The sequence below is a fragment of the Anopheles cruzii genome, chromosome 3 (genome assembly GCF_943734635.1).
Source record: "Anopheles cruzii chromosome 3, idAnoCruzAS_RS32_06, whole genome shotgun sequence".
In the NCBI taxonomy this organism is placed as follows: Eukaryota; Metazoa; Arthropoda; class Insecta; order Diptera; family Culicidae; genus Anopheles; species Anopheles cruzii.
In genome coordinates this window covers 23,460,559-23,477,141 of record NC_069145.1, presented here as the reverse complement: position 1 = coordinate 23,477,141, position 16,583 = coordinate 23,460,559, and the positions used below count along the sequence as shown (strand labels likewise).

The following is a 16,583-nucleotide window of genomic DNA, read 5'->3' as shown; positions in this document are numbered from 1 at the left end:
ATCTGCATTTCCGAGCCCCCCGCGGTGGCTCTCCGCGGCCGGCGCGATTCGGCGCACTGAGGCCACCGCGCCACCTGACAAGCGACGCGGTTTGTAACACAACAAACGGAATTTCGGATGAACTCTGGTTTTCTGGTGAAAGAAAAAACGCGCCATCTCTAGCGGAAGGATTCGTCGCGCGATGGAGTTGAGATTCCGCGTTCTCTCGCTGGGGCAATCCATATAAAGCGGCCGTTCATCGTTCGTGGGACATTCATTCGATTGTTGGCTTCGAAGCTGTGGACGTCGGTCACTTTGGTCCTTTGCTTGGCCCGTGCCCCGGGCCCCCACCGTGTTTTTGTGTGTCTCTTGCGGGGTTTGCTTGCGAAAGGTAGAACTGTTTAATAGTGAAAATGTTGAAAAGTGCTGCAGAGTGTTTAATGGACTCATTTTGATGAGTGTTTTAGTATTCGGGGAATGAAACTTCGTGCCAATTGAAACGAGACGACGTATTGGCGTTCGTTGCAAGACAAGAAAAAAGACAAAGACCACTGGAAAAGATGGCTCAAGCCCGGTGCGAATGTAGCGCATAGAACACCTTCCCGACATTCGCAGGACGCACCGGAAATAGGTGAGAAAATCTCCACAAAACTACACGGAGCATCAGAGGAGCATTGTTGCACCCGCATTGTGTGTGTGTGTGTGTGTGTAAAAGTTTAAAAGCTAACCTTGAGTGAGGAACTGGATTCTCCCCTTACGGAACACTTTAAACCAATCACCTGACCCGTGTGGGGCCTCCCATCGCTCCCGAAGTATGCAGATGGTTGCCATCAAGATAATGGCTCTCGTAAATAATGCATGCAAAACGATGAAACGGGCAAGCCCACATTCTGCAGGTAGTTGCCGGCCAATCCTTGCCAAAGCACAGCTATTTCCGCCATCCACCGCTATTAGCCGGAAGCGACGAAAACCACCTGAGTGGAGATGGTTCGCCCAAAGTGGCCCTCGGCGTCCGTGCTTTCGCGCCTGAATGGGACTGGGATTTTATAGGGCCATCCCCCTGAGGAGCTGGCGTTAAAGAGAGCCATCACCGATTGCGGCAAACCACCTCAATCGGTCCACACAGCCGGGTCACACAGGTCTAATCATCATCTCGGCACAATTTTTGTTTCTCGCTTTTTTTGCAACACTCCTCGAAAACATCTTTGAAGTCCACGGTGTGGACGGAGACAAATTCAGAAATTCCGCGACTGGGATTCTTTTGCGCCTTGAGGATTCTTCCCTGCTCTTTGGTGAGTCGTGTACGCTCGAGTCGATACTTTGATGTTTCTCGGTTTTCCGGTTTTTCTGGGGCCGCCGGGCCGGTTTACGATTTCTCGTCCCGCCTTACAGTTTGTGGCGAATTCACATATTTTTTCAAATACCCAATAAACACATTCTACAATCGACAGCCCTTTTACGGCGCGCGCGGACCACGGGTCGCTCGCAGCTCACAGTCCTTCGCGAGTCATGCGTCAAGGGTGACATGAATTTTTAATTTCTCAAATTCCACTCCTACCCGGAATGCAACAAATTAAGCGAATTGTGCATCAAGGGGAGCGTTTTGGCCGTTTCTTTTTACGACGAGGTGCAAACTGTTCTGGGGGCGCGCACGTTATAAATTATTAATGTCGTACCGGTCCCTTCGAGTGTGTGAGGCTTCATTCTGCCAACGGCCCAGGGTGGACGGTAGCCCACTAGAATGAATCGCGAAAGGAACGAACGAGAATCTCTGGTACTCGTTCGCCTCGTATCTAACTGAGGACGGATTTGAAAAGAAAAAAGTTAAGGAATGCTTCCCTTTTTTATTTAAAAGACTTACATAGAATTCCCACATGACTCTAACGGGAATTAAAAAAAAAACTTTTTCTAGCTCATTATCCTATCTATAACTTAAAAGCCACTGTTGGCAGTCCAATATATTTCGACTCGTACCATTCGTTAGGTGGAGTAGAAAAGGCTCCCAACCCGGAAGCACATCCTTCAACTGGGTCAACCTTAGAACCGACAGCTCACAATGCATTCCCGCCTGTTGATGGTCTGCTGGCGCCGCAAGCTGTTCTTCGTCGGTGCGGCACTCCTTTTCCTGCTGGTCCTGTGGTTCTGGGGCTTCCTGTACACGACCCACATTACGGAGAATGGTGGCAAAATAGTGTCGTTGCGTGAACTGATGCTTGGCCACACGCACGGGCGTCACGAAAGTCTGCTGCATCGGTTGGGTTTCTACGAAACGGCCGCCAACACCGGAACTGCGGCATCGCGGGCAGGTGCGCCGACCTACATTGGCGACACCTCGCAGGACTCAAATGGTGGCGTTAAGTTCGTAAAGCCGACTCTGTTTTCCGCCGGAAGCTCGGATGTTGGCGGAATAGCGGGTTCTTCAGGAAAGCCGGCACTGGGTAAGAAGCATTTCCCATACTCTACCGCTGAGGTACTAACAAACTGAGTTCTGCAGCAGCACGCGCCGGCGACTGGGACACGATCATGCAGGATCATCAGATTGAGCACGAGCCAAAGTTGGGCCGTGGTCGGGCAGATGAGGCCAGCAAGGTGCTACGACACATCTCGGACGAAATGCGTATAGCCGCCGAGAGGCAGAGCCATTACGAGCATGAGCTGAAGCGAATGGGCGTGCCAGTGATTGCTGGAATTGGTCCGGGCGGTAAACCGGGACCTCCGGCCCAGCGCTTGGTTCACTTTGACCTGAAGGGAGCCCCACCGAAGGTGTCGTACCTGAGGCGGTTGCTGCCTATCCTGAAGACACTCGGTGCGACCGGTATTTTGCTCGAGTACGAGGACATGTTTCCCTACGGGGGGTCGCTGGCACCGTTGGCCGCCCGGAACGCCTACAACCGGGACGAGCTGCTGCAGATCCTGAAGACAGCGTTTGCGCTTGGGCTGAACGTGATTCCGTTGGTGCAGACGTTCGGTCACCTTGAGTACGCCCTGAAGCTGAATGAGTTTGCACATTTGCGCGAGGTCGACGATTCACCGCAGGCCCTCTGTCCGAGCTACAACGCGTCGATGGCGTTCTTGGAGGAGCTTCTGGGGCAAGTGATCGAGTATCACACCCCGGCCGACAACGAGAATCTTCTGCACCGGGAAGACATCGAAAGACTAACGCCGAAACTGACGCACGTCCACATCGGCTGCGACGAGGTGTACCGTTTGGCGGAGTGCTCGCGGTGCCGGCACCGGCTCAAGGATCAACTGTTCCTCGATCACGTGTACAACGTAGCTTCGCTGGTACGCCGCCGTTGGCCCAAACTTCGCATCATCATCTGGGACGACATGTTGCGGCACATTTCGCTCGATACCCTTCAGGCGTCCGGCATTGGGCCACTTGTCGAGCCGATGATCTGGGTGTACACGGAAGATATCTACAAGTTCGTACAGTCTGCCACCTGGGAGAAGTACGCGTCGGTGTTCGGAACGGCTTGGGCCGCGTCGGCTTTCAAGGGTGCCCACGGAGAGGGACTGTTGATGCCACCGATTCGACGACATCTGGAGAACACGCTCCGGTGGCTGGCGGTGATGCAGGGCGAGGGGAACCGCTTCGCGCACGGACTCCAAGGCTTAGCGCTCACCGGTTGGCAGCGGTACGATCACTTTGCGGTGCTGTGCGAACTGCTACCGACGGCTCTACCCAGCCTGGCGGTATGCTTGTCGACCGCAGCGAAGGGATACTTTGACGTGAGCGCCCGAACGAACCCGATCCTCAGCAGCCTAACGTGCCCGGAACCCAACGGGGAGCACCATGCGTGGTTGGAGCTTCACAAGGACTCGCTCATGGTGACCTTCTCACGCTGCATGTTTCCGGGTAGTATGATCTATCGGTTCATGTTGCGCCTCACGACACTAGTGACCGAGGCGAACGAGTACATCGAGGACACTAAGCAGCGTCGCGGGTGGCTGACGGACTACAACATTCGGCACAACTTCAGCAGCGCGGCCCGCGTGGACGATCTGCTCGGTGAAAACTATCGTCTGCTGAACTCGGTCTCTAATCTGGCCCGTAATGCGGCCTCTACGCTGGCCGAGGCGTACGATCATGTAAGTGGCGGGCAACAAGTGCCCTTCTAGCGATTCAATAAACGGGTTATTGTAACTGATTGTTCTTTCTGCCGGACACAGTGGACGTACGGGGGGGAGTTCATCGAGCAGCGCATCTTTCCCATACTGGAGGAGCTGAAGCGATTGGAGCGGGCCGGCGATGGGCTACGAAAGCGACGTGTTTGGCCACAGCGTCCACTGCCCTACTTGAAGCCGTTCGAGGTGCTAGGCATCGACGAGAAAACATAGCTAGCCGAGTACGTCAAGATACCGTTTCGCCACTGAAAGCGGGATGCGACGATTGCGAAAAACGGAACGGATCTTGATGAACAGGACAGCAGACCCACGGATCGTGTGGAAGCGTTCATTTTTACTGTCTCAAAATTGATTACAAAACAAGACTGACCGTGACGGTGTTTGTGTTAGCGTGTAGCTGTAAGCGGCCCGTAATTGACGGAACTAGTGAATAGTACATGCGGAAGTAGACAAACATTACGTGAAAATAGAGGCCGATTCAAACAACGAGACCCTGTGGTACAACTCTTCTTTTGCAGTTACGTCGGCCCCAGTAAGATCGAAATCAATAATCCGACACAATTTCGAGGTTTTACTCACGAACCACTACCGCGAATGGTTTATTTTAATGTGCTCTTCTAACGAGGACTTTGTCGCAAAGTCACACATCATACAGATCGTGCACCGTAAGTCCTGTGGTGGTGGTGGTGGTGCTGGTGCTTCCTCAGATGACACCTGTGCTTTCCACTTTCCGCTTTCATGGTGTGTTCGGCGGTGCACTTGCAATGGTGTGTACTGCGAAAATACGTGGCCACAGATATCACAGCTGTACGGGCGCTCCTTGGTATGCGTACGCCGATGGCAGTACAACGCGTTCCGTCGGGAGTACCCCTTGCCGCAGATCTCACAAATGTACGGCTTTTCGCCCGTGTGCGTCGTCATGTGTACCTCCAGATCAACGCGCGTTATGTGTCCTCTTTGGCAGATCTAAATCGAGAAACACAAAACAATTCAGCAATGGAGGAACAAGGGACAAACCACAAACCGCTCAGATGGCTTACCTCGCAAACGAACGAACGCTCGTTCCGATGGATCTTTCGGTGAACCTTCAGGTAGCTTCGCGAGGTGAAACTTTTACCACAATCTTCACACGGATAGCGCACTTCCGTGGCACTGGTCACGGGGTGTTTCTCGAGGACGTGTCTCTGCAGCAGCGGATTGGTGGTGAACTGTTTGTCACAGTGATCGCACGCGAACGGTTTCAATCCTAGGTGGCGGTTTTTGTGGTTCAGCATGGCCTGTTTCGCTTTGAACGTCTGCCCGCACAGGTTGCACTGGAAGTTGCGCACTGTATTGTGCGCACGACGATGCGCCGTCAGGTAACTGCGGTTTTGAAAACCCTTCGAGCAAATGTCACACGAGTACTCGAACGTGTTGTTGTGTCGCGCCAGATGTTCCTCGAGGCCGATGCGTGATTTGAATGCTTTCGTGCACCCGTCGAAGGTGCACTTGAACGGTGCAAGTCGCAGATGGGTGTTTAGGTGTCGCTTAAGCTTGTGCCGGCTGCGGAACGTTTTGAAACACACGCCACAGGTTTTGCCATCCGGAGGAAGATCATCGCTGCTAGTCCCGGTGTGACCGGTAAGCGCTTCCGGTTCACTCGGTTGCGGTCGGAAATCGTCTGCCGTGTCTTGTGCGGCCAGCGTCGTGAGAATCGGTTGTTCCTGCAGCAATTCATCCGTAGACGATACGATGACTGACTGCGCGTTCTGCGACGGTTCAGTCTGCACCATGGCGAGACCTTCTCCTTGGACCACATCTTCCATCAAATGCTGTACCTGGATGTCAGAGATCGACTAAGGGGAAGCAGATAATTATTTCAATCTGTTGGCCAATGTTTCGTGGGCTGCATATTTGTTCATACCGTTTCCTGATGGACGTCCGATGGCGTTGCCATGCCAACGAAATCATCGTAATCGATTCCGTCGTCCTCCGTGGGTGCTTGATCCTGGTGTAAGGTGCCATCAGTTGCGATCGATTGTGCAATCTCATCGTACGGATTAAAACAGTCCGTTAATCGTGTTGCGGTGTCCGAGAGCAGAACCCGTCCGCTGTCCCTATGGTCTTGCTCCAGATGCGAGTGATCCTGCGATTGCTGCTGCTGTTGTTGCTGTTGCTGATCTTCCTTCAAGGTGTTTTGGCAGTATTTTTGTTCTGCAGTTTTGGAAATCGTCATTCCCAACTCGTTCTTGATCTACAACCGGACTAACGTTAGATTCTTTATGCGCTGAAAGTGGATGCCCATGAATGCTGATTTTACTTGAAAAGCGTCATCGTTCGTCGTAAAATCGAGGTCGTCCTTCTCCAAGCTCCGGATTATGTCATCATAGTCTTTGTTCAACTGAGACTTTTCCGTTTCGTCCATCATAAACTCATTCCCGGTGAAGTTGATATCGGCCAGAATTTGATGGTGCTGCGCGTCATCCTCGGTATGATGTTCCGGGTCCCCTTGCTGTCCCGTTTGTAAATCATTCACGATCCCAAACACCTCGCACGCTGCACCCATCACTGGCGCGGTCGACGAGCAGGGTGTTGGTTGTTGGTAGTAGAGTACCAGACCTTGGGAACAAAAGACGCAAAACGCGAATGGAGTTGAAATCTGCCTATTAATTACCTTTCTGTATCGTACCATAGTAATATTCCTGGCTTTTCAAAGACTGCTCCCGAAAGGCTGCGAACAGCTCGAGCTTGTACAGGCAATCGTTGCAGATAAGCTTCGAAAACATGTTAGGTTCACTGTCGTTCACTTCGATCGAGATGCATTCTTGCAGCATCTTGGGCACATTGCGCAGCAAACCATCGGCGGAAGTGATGTGCATTCCGAAAAGTTCGCACTTCTTCAAACACAACCGGCACAGATCGTTCATCGTTCTCGGCGGTCCATGCAGACGAAGCGCGAAAGATACCACTGGCTTCGGGTGTGTGTCAAGGCACTAAACCGCCACCGCCGTGTGTTCAAGATATCACTAAATCTTCACCGGTAGTACTAAAACTAAAACTGCACTTTTGCATTGAAACAACAGTAAGCAAAACAATCTGCAGCTGGCAGGTTTGTTTACTGTTTGTAATGGAATGTCAAACGCAGTGACAAGCAGTGTTGCCAGCATAGCGCCTGGTTTACAGTGGTAGACATAATTGTAAGGGACATCAGATAGACATTTTTATAACCTCTTGTGTATCATGTAAATTCGTTGCCAAATCGTTAAATGTCCCCCAGTATAAGTAGGTGTTTAATTTAAACATCGCATTTCAGTTTTCCATCTTTTATTTTGCATTCCATTATTCCAACAGATCGTTTTCTACTTCTTCTAATTACACGACATCCTCGCTTCACGACGCTTGACAAAAACCAGACTAGAAAATATGTACAATATGTATAAAACTGGGCTTTCCAATATCTTCTCACTAACATAAAAAAAATTTACACCTCTTTCAGCTATGACCCAATAGGATTATCTACAAAACAGAAAAAACATCACTTCACTGAGCAAGCCTAGCGCGTTAGAGCTTATTCACCACGGATCTGCACACCCAGCCACAGGACGGTCACAGTAAATTTCGATACTCCGTCGTTTCGGGAACGAAAATGTTCCGCTGCGAGTGGTTCGATCGCGCCAGCTCCTTACGGAAGTAATCGATCGTTTTCATAAGTCCCTCCTGCAGTGGAACCTAGTGACGGAAAAAGGGGCACGTTAGCTTTGAAGCATCTTTCACCTCCACCCTTTATGGCTGCCGCTCTTACCCTTGGTTCCCAGTTGATAATTTTTTTGGCCCGCGAAATATCCGGCTTCCGTCGCTGTGGGTCGTCTTCCACGGCGGGTAGCTCGATGATTTGACTTTTGCAGCCCACCAGATCGTGTATGATTTCGGCGAAGTCTTGTATCGTGCGCTCCACCGGATTGCCCAGATTAACGGGTTGCGTATAGTTGGACGCCATCAGCGCGACCAGCCCATCGACCAGATCGGACACGTACTGGAACGAACGCGTCTGCTTCCCACTACCGTAGATCTGCGAAAACGAATGAGAGAACCCGACCTTTCTTTAGCCACGCGTTACGCGAAAACTGGCTCGGCGCACAGGCTTACGGTAATTGACTGATTCTGCAGAGCCTGAATGATAAAGTTGGACACGACGCGCCCATCGTTCATGTGCATCCGTGGCCCGTAAGTGTTGAAAATGCGCGCTACGCGTACGTTCACTTTCTCCTGTTTGGCATAGGCGTAGCTGAGCGTTTCCGAGACGCGCTTGCCTTCGTCGTAGCAAGCCCGTGGTCCGATCGGGTTCACATGGCCCCAGTAGGTTTCGGGCTGCGGGTGCACATCCGGATCGCCGTACACCTCGGAAGTGCTCGCTATCAGCACCTTGGCGCCGACCCGCTTCGCCAGCCCCAGCACGTTGATCGTTCCGAGCGTATTCGTTTTGATCGTTTTCACCGGGTTGTACATATAGTGCGGGGGGCTGGCGGGGCTCGCCAGATGATAGATCTCGTCCACCTCTATGAACAGGGGGTTGACGATGTCGTGGTGAATAAGCTCAAAGTTCTCGTGCCCAAGCCAATGCTCCACGTTGCGTTTGCGACCGGTGAAGAAGTTGTCCGCCACTATCAACTCGTGACCCTGCATCATGAGATAGTCGACCAGATGTGAACCTACGAATCCAGCCCCTCCTGTTATCTGCGCAAATATGTGAAGAAACAAGAAAGTATTGAAAAAAATTACAGTTGCTTCGTTGTCCTTGTAACAGACATCCTAAATGGGAACTGTAGGGTATTCAACTTGAGGATCATCCATCGTACGCGTACCAAAAAAATATACTGAGCGTAGTCTCTATAAAATATATGTGACACACTTTTCCTGTGATTGAAGATTGAAGGAGAAGACAAAGTTTTGCTCTGTGCTCCCTGGACGTAAAATAAAAATAGATTCCGAAAGTGCCATGCCAAACAGCGCAGAAGGCAGGTGTGCGGTTTGGGGTATTGCGTGGGTCACGGATTTAGCGACTTCATTCTGGTTGATTCAAATGACAAATCAAAGACTAAACACATAATCCGCGGTGTTTAACAAAGGTTTCATTGATGTGATACAAAACAATATTTCAACGACTGTATTCGCCAAATCTTTTTCAATCCAACAAGCCTTCATCTGTTAATACGCCTCTCAAGCAACACAAATAAAGTGAATTGGTTGCATAAATATTACGCGTCATAACCTACAAATAGATTCGCTAAACGCTTTATGCCGCCCAACTACAGGGGCCCTTTGGAAAACGAGTTTCTTTTCTCGTTATTATGCGGTATACCATAATTGGGCTGATCGACAAAAGCAGACAAAAAAAGTAAAAAAATAAATTGGAGTAGTGACTTGCATTCTGTTGCTCCCGGCATATCCACCTTATAATATTGGAACTAATGGAAAAAAGTTGATGGAACACCGAAAGCGATTGCAACATAGACACATAGGCCTGCCACAGCTGATAGCTTCGGCAAGCAAAGCTCACTCGAGGCGAAATTACCTAACTTTCGACAAAAAATGAAAACATTCCTTTATTTGGAAGAGCAACGCTCAACAAGCACTCAGACCAGCGGTAGTTAGCACGCTGAAATAGACTCCCTCTAAATGCATTCATATCGAAGGACCTCGCAGTTTAGGTTTTGCTTGCTAAAAGAGGTTGTCATTAAAGATTTGATGGAGGTCAGACAAAATTAAAACAGGAGGTCAGACTAACATAACATCTCCATCTCAAAGCTGTTTTGATGAAGGCAAAACATAAAACCGAATAAAAGATTTTTGGCTCAGCATTGTTTGCTTCAGTAGTCGACATAATTTTCACAAGCTTATGAATGATGTTCCATCGGAAAGATATTCCGTAAATGGTGGAGTGCATCTTATGCTGTCGATAGGGCCTCCATTGCGTAACCGCGCTATCAATACGTTCGGCCATGCGTTGAAATTTGGCTTTGAAATTTCATCTCCACTAACAACCACTTTCAATGGGCGGGTGCTCTTGAGACATGATTATGAGTCTGCAGACGATGATGAAGTACCTAGCCGAAGTATTCCCACTTAGGTATTCCACACCTTCACACGCCATTAATATTTACACAGTGCCGATCAGAAACCCTACGCGATTAACATAGGAGTGTGTGGCGAGGCTCGGAACGAAAGGATCGTGACAAATAGGCAAATATTTTTCAACCATTAACATCACCGCGACAACGACTCTTGTCAATATGTGTAGTATCACGTTCGAAACATCATCCAGATCCGTTTAAAAAGGAACAGGGGAGTTTACGAGACGAATGACAAACAACACACGTTTCTCACAAGAGTGGTCGTCTCAGTTGCACAACAGAATATTGTCCTACTTAAACCTCCCTTGAAGCACGAAGATAGTTTATGCTACGGATTACAGAACTGGCAAGGGGCTACCGTCAAAAGCATATGCAAAATTCATGCATAGAATTCTATAGATTTAGTTCGTAAAACACAACTTCCGTTACAGCTCTCGAGTTCAAATGTATGTTTTTTATTGCTCAAACATAAGCCCCAACCTAAAGGAAATGGTTTTCCAACGGAACGCAATCAACGATCCATCTGGCGCTATCATACATGATGCCAGAGCATTACTGATACCGATCGGAAAGTTTCGGTTCACACCGGTTTAAACCCAGAGTGACATATAACGCGATGGCATCTAATTCATTGAACAATTTATGGCAAAGATAAACTTCAAGATCGCGTACGTGAATGTAAACATAAATTATTGGCGTGCATTCGCCAACGTGGACTCACCAAGATTCGCTTGCGGTTCTTGTAGTTCAGAAAGGTTACGTCTGGATACTTGCGCGGTATCCGACCTTCCAACTCCTGTATTTTGCGCTCCAGCTCCAAAATTTGTCGCTTCGCCTCGTGCAGTTCGTTGAGCCGGGACTCTCGCTCGCTGTCCGATTCCGCCGCGGTCAGCCGGAGATCGTTATGTTGGTTCGTTCGATGTTTTTCGCGGAACACTGGCCGGCCAATCGCACCGCGCTCCTCCGCCGATAGGGCACCATTGAGGGGCCGTCTATCATTGATTGTTCGATCGTCGGTTGCTAACACTGTCCGCTCCTGTGGCCCCGCTAACCGCTTGTCACCAACGACGAAGCTATCCGCACCCAAGACACTGTTATCGGCTTCGTCGGCAAAGTCCTCGTCGCCGTACTGCCCCGGTCCCATTCCGTGCACCGGATTGCCCCACGATTTGTACAAACAAATCACTGTGATGAGAAGAGCGTAAGGAAAGGTCAGGGCACCAGTCGGAAGGAAAGCGGAAAGAAAAAAAAACAGTAAGGTGACACAACTTGGCGTCGAAAAATGCATTCCAGCGAAGCAAGGTGCAGCATACACCCTTAACAACAAATAAACAACCCTAGATACGCCGTATCTGGAGCTTATCCCGGCGTTGAACGGCGCATCATGATTACGGGGAAGAAAATCGCGCGCCATGAAAAAGTGTCCCGCAATTACAAACAGCAAGACAAGAAGTAAAGCATCTGTATATGGGCAACGATTGTCGTACTTGTGACCGGAACGTTGCCAAATCGCAGAGAAATAAGGCATCGTGGAAAAATAAAACAGATTGCGTAAATACGGACACACTAGAACAGCCCGACACGCGTCGGACGTATCGATCATAGACAGCCTCACACGAAACTTGATATTATGCTACGGACATATTTATGCTGTGGACACAAAGGTAACTACGGACACGGCAATGCAACCACCAGAGATGTTCTGCCTTGCATTAGATCGTCCCACAAAGCGGAACGTCTTTCCGAGCACGCAGCGAGGGCACGCACCAACTTTATGCGCGAGAACACTACGCGAACCGTCCGCGAACAGTGGGCCGGAGCTTCAGGGCGCGCGCAAAACCTACCAAAGATGATCGTCACTCCGAACGCTAAGAACTGCTTCATCTTTCTCTTCGAAAACACCATATCACTGACCGACGAAAGGGTACAAATTGTCCGAAAACCAAGCCGCGGTCGAATTGAAACCAGTCTCTGCCTACCACTGGCTTTGACATGTTTATTTTCCACCCGCAGTGTCAGGCGCAGTACGCTGGTGCGATGGTGTGCGTGCACTGGCAATGGCAACCGTATGGTGAGACGGCAGCAACTCTGGAGACCCACGAGTGAATGAGATGCAGAGTAAAACATTGATCAGCTGCGGAGCGTTTTTTTTCGGGTTTATAACGGAAAGCAGAATTGCTCCGATCCCACATGTTTGAACTTTTCCCTTTCAACTTTCCCAATTAATTGGATCCATATAAATTACGCGGTCATACTATAAACATCACACAACATCCCCGCAATATACTATTACCGTTTGGTTTTGTGAAATTCGAGCGGAGCGGTGAAATTGGAGCGATGCAATTGAGCAGCTACCTATCGCTATCATTAAGCGATCGTTACCAATAGGGTCATTTTTAACGTTTGGCCAACGATAAAACAATAATGTTAAGGCCATCCTCAAGCTCAATGCAAACCGGTGAATGTATTGGCAAAGAACGAGTTCATTGCGTAATGATGCGTACCAACCGGTTTCGGGTTTTGCATATGGCGCAAAATTTGAAACAAAATTTAAGAAGCGAATTTGTACCATGATCTTCAGAAACGGCGTGAGACATGCTTAACAAGCAATCAACTAAAATCTTCCTTCGTTTGCTCCACGAGGCGTCCACCTTGCATAATCCGCTGGGAATGTTCACATAATTAAAACGATTTATTGCTATGCGCGCCTATTTCTGTTTCAAGTTCAACGGCCAGTTTTATGCGTGTTTTCGGAAGAGAGGTCTTAATTTCTCGACCACGTTTTCGCTATCGATTACGACAGGTTATGAAGCGTAGTAAATTTGTTGCACCATATGCGAGGGTTATGTAAAACGGTTAACACTCGAAGCCTCAATGTTGAGGTGCGAAATCTCCAATTCCACTGGCACATTATGGATGATGAACGATACTTTTGCAAACAACTCCCAGATAGTGAGTGAAAGATGGGAGGTATAAGAAAATCAATATCGGAGTCGTCGTGTATGCCTTATATTTCCTATTAATACCGTATTTATTAGATGAAATCATAAGATAAGGTTGACATGGATTGTGCTAACTGTGTGTCCGTGCGTTCTGTTCAGTCTTTTATCATCACGTTATACTTCGATTAACCCCACATCCCGCTCCACCGCGTAGCGTATTAGTTTGCCGTACCGCTTCAGCAGTTTCTTCCAGTAGCACTCGACATCCGCCATACGAAGATGTTGCCATACTTGCTCATAGCCCCTTTCGGCGATGGCCTGTGCCAGTTCGTCATGCTCATCGAAAAAACGAATCAAAGCTTCCAGCTCATCCGGAGTGCTGCGTACCGGCACTGGCACGTAGTGGACCCATGGCTTCAGGGAAGGATAGAAAAATTCCTGCCACTCGTCACCGACGTGGAACACCAACGATCGACAGAGAAAGAGGTGCTTAAAGCGAAAACTTGCCGCGACGCCTCGGAAGTTAAACAGAAATCGATACCAACAATGCTCTTCGAGCGTTACTTCGTGCGCCGGTTCAGCGTTCAGTGTGTCCTGGGGAGATTTCCACGCTTGGTTCTTTGTGTACTGTGCATCGACCAGTTTGGGCTCGGTTCTCGAAAGCATCACCAATGCATCCCGTTCGTCGGAAGTGCGTGAACCGCGGAAGAATGCCATGGGCCGTTTCTTTTCCCACGGCACCTCGGCGGCGGCCTCCGTGATACTTTTGCGGTGTTGATCCCAACGTCCCAGGCCGGTCGGATACAGGGCGATGGCAGGACCACCTTCCCAGAAGGCCCATGCCGGATACATGATATCGAAATATTCTTCCGTTTTACTAAACGATAGCACAGGAGTCTTTTCTTTGCTCCAGTGCCGGTGAACTTGCGGCCAATCGCGACAATTTATGATCAGATCCATATCGGGTAGCTGGGAGAGCAGTGGCTTGATGAAATGCTCTACACCCGAGCATCGTGCAGGGAACATGCAATCTTGTTGCCGGTACAATTTGTGGTCGATCACTTGGTAGTGGGTCCCGTACTGTTTGGCTCGTTCGATCATATCCTTCGTGATTCCGGTTGCTTTAAACTGCTTCAGGTCCTCTTTCAGAACATTTGCGTGGCAGTTACAGTTCGTGTCGTTGCATGGAACAAACCCGGCTAAAGCTGATTCAATTTTGCTGAAATATACGTTGAATTCTGGAAAATGGAACGATTAACCGTTAGACGATTTCAGTAATATTCGGAGCGCCGGTGTCCTTTTACCGGCTGTATAGCGGCTAGTTTCAGGCGTGTTTTCACTCGATTCGGAGCATTGTTCCTTCGCAACACACATTCCATCATCGGAAGCGGACACTCGTTGCAGGACGATAAACAGAACTATAGCTAGTGGATTGAACAGGGTCATGTTTGCCCTTCTCGTAGTAACTGTACGCCTTCGTGGGATCACCCTTCTCCAAGGCGCGCTCTTTGCCCAGAAAGCTGTAGTTGCCGTACTTAAGGCGGCTCTTTCCGTAGTTGTAGTCGTCACATTTCGATCGTTGCACTTTGGCGGCCTTCTCGAAGTCTTTCCGAATGCCCTCGAGATAATCCTCCCGGTTTTTTCTCCCGAAGCCGAACAATTTTCGGTGGCGTGTTTTTTATTTTGTTCTGCTGCGATGACAACTGATGAGAGCTGCTGTCAGCCAGGGCAGGGCAGCCAGCCAGACAAAAATTAAATTTAAAAATTTTATTAAATAAAGCTGTTCTTACTTAAAAAGTAAGTAAGTAAGTGTTGTTAATAAAGCTGTTTCTTACGCGAAGAATATTTGTGACAATATTAAGACAAATAATTAAGACAATTAAGATAAAGACAAAGACTGTGAGGACTTTGTCTCACTTCAGTGAGCGTGAGACGTTTCGAAAATGAGTATATTCTAATTCGAAACTGCTCACTGGGTGTGTTCGAAAACTCATGAAACGGTTAACGGTTTTTATTTACGGTAAATTCCGAATAATTTAACGATTACAATAAAAGTCCAAACAATATCTTTTGATAATTCACACTAAAAACAACACTTTTCTGGGTGAAACTGTGATAAAAGTAATAAGGTTCTGGGGTTTTCAGAAAGAAAAAGAGTAGCATGCCACCGAAAACTACACTTTTATGCTTTGTTTGGAGTTATCTAAACATTTTTAATACACTACGCGTAAAAAAGCTGCATATGCAGCAAAATAAAATTTATTTTTTATTATCACATTTCAGTTGAAGTGTTTTTCAGCAAATGTTTAGGGTGTGTTAAGGTAGAAAATAATTGAATAATTATATAATCATTGGTTTCAAATCTAATTTTTTGCTGTCTGCGCTTATCTATTGTTGCAAACGACAAGAGCACCCACGGCTCCGGACTGTTGCAATTGGAATCCTGGAAATGACCTTTACGCGTTTGCCAATGTGAATTTAAATGCAAATTATGCAGTTTGATTCAATTATAGAATGCAGCTATTGAATGCCATTTACTCTTTCCGAGTTATTTACAGGGAAGCCTAATTGAATAAATTAATGTTTATCAATTGGCAAAGTGTTTCGCGTGTAATATTAACGTCTAAGTGAGTTTCATCAATGTCAAAATCGATTAGTTTCTATGAACTCACATAGTATAGCCACAAAGTACAGCTGTTTACAGCGTCACATAGTACAGCCTGTTAAAAAAAAAAATAAAAACAAAATTTTATATAATCAATGCGCAAACAAATCAGAGCATGCTAGGCGAGCAGTACCATAAAGCTAAAGCAAAAAAGAATATCAACAGTCGCTCAAGGTTGGTTTTAATTTAAATGCAAATTCATAGGTTTAATTAAATGAATAATATCATTACATGTGGGCTTAGGAAATCATTGTTGTTATCTATGATGCATACGTTAGTTTACCGTCCATAGAAATGCAAGAAGGAAAAAAATGGTTACCAATGGTGGTGTGAAACTTAAAAATGGTTCTGACGATTGGAAAGGAGGAATAAGCGTTTCTATATTGAAAGGTCCCGAACCCGTTCTCTGTCCTTTAATGTTTTTCGTCTCTTTTGGCCTGTTCACATAATTAATGCTAAAGCGAAATGCAGCAGTTGAAACAAAACGTGTACACAAAACTTACCCAGAAGCGCTGGAACGAAGGTTTCACCAAAAAACTGAGAAAAATAATCATCCCGGCGAAAGCACAGCATTACCATGAATTAGTGGCCCGGAATCGTGTCGTCTGTAATTTTCACATTGACCTCAAAACATCGAACGAAACCTCGTGCCATCAGAAACGTGACTGGGATGGCAAATTCGAAGGTCAGTGAGGTTTTGAACATAAAAAACATTTTTTTGGTTATTGAATACAAAGCCACGTTGAATGAGTGGCATCG

At 47.9% G+C, this 16,583-nt stretch overlaps 4 protein-coding genes across 4 annotated transcripts; 1 reads left to right on the top strand and 3 right to left on the bottom strand.

Annotated features, from left to right (window-relative positions):
* The first annotated feature begins 2,035 nt into the window (after nt 1-2,035).
* LOC128273207 (hexosaminidase D) lies at nt 2,036-4,320 on the top strand. Its single transcript, XM_053011134.1, has 3 exons — nt 2,036-2,381; nt 2,477-4,071; nt 4,153-4,320. The coding sequence occupies exons 1-3, from the start codon at nt 2,036-2,038 to the stop codon at nt 4,318-4,320; spliced, it is 2,109 nt and encodes a 702-aa protein (XP_052867094.1).
* Nucleotides 4,321-4,692: 372 nt separating this feature from the next.
* LOC128270077 (zinc finger protein 502-like) lies at nt 4,693-7,137 on the bottom strand. Its single transcript, XM_053007482.1, has 5 exons — nt 6,776-7,137; nt 6,407-6,705; nt 6,011-6,340; nt 5,148-5,942; nt 4,693-5,073 (listed from the first exon to the last, which is right to left on the bottom strand). Exons 1-5 carry the CDS (start codon nt 7,011-7,013, stop codon nt 4,693-4,695), a joined length of 2,043 nt encoding a protein of 680 aa, XP_052863442.1. The 5' UTR covers nt 7,014-7,137.
* Nucleotides 7,138-7,438: 301 nt separating this feature from the next.
* Nucleotides 7,439-12,145, bottom strand: LOC128272977 (UDP-glucuronic acid decarboxylase 1). The gene is made up of 5 exons (XM_053010872.1): nt 12,062-12,145; nt 10,939-11,402; nt 8,233-8,820; nt 7,889-8,155; nt 7,439-7,815 (listed from the first exon to the last, which is right to left on the bottom strand). The coding sequence occupies exons 1-5, from the start codon at nt 12,120-12,122 to the stop codon at nt 7,693-7,695; spliced, it is 1,503 nt and encodes a 500-aa protein (XP_052866832.1). The 5' UTR covers nt 12,123-12,145; the 3' UTR covers nt 7,439-7,692.
* A 1,168-nt stretch (nt 12,146-13,313) lies between these two features.
* LOC128272724 (O-glucosyltransferase rumi homolog) lies at nt 13,314-14,835 on the bottom strand. Its single transcript, XM_053010591.1, has 2 exons — nt 14,464-14,835; nt 13,314-14,397 (listed from the first exon to the last, which is right to left on the bottom strand). Exons 1-2 carry the CDS (start codon nt 14,603-14,605, stop codon nt 13,334-13,336), a joined length of 1,206 nt encoding a protein of 401 aa, XP_052866551.1. The 5' UTR covers nt 14,606-14,835; the 3' UTR covers nt 13,314-13,333.
* Nucleotides 14,836-16,583: the final 1,748 nt, after the last annotated feature.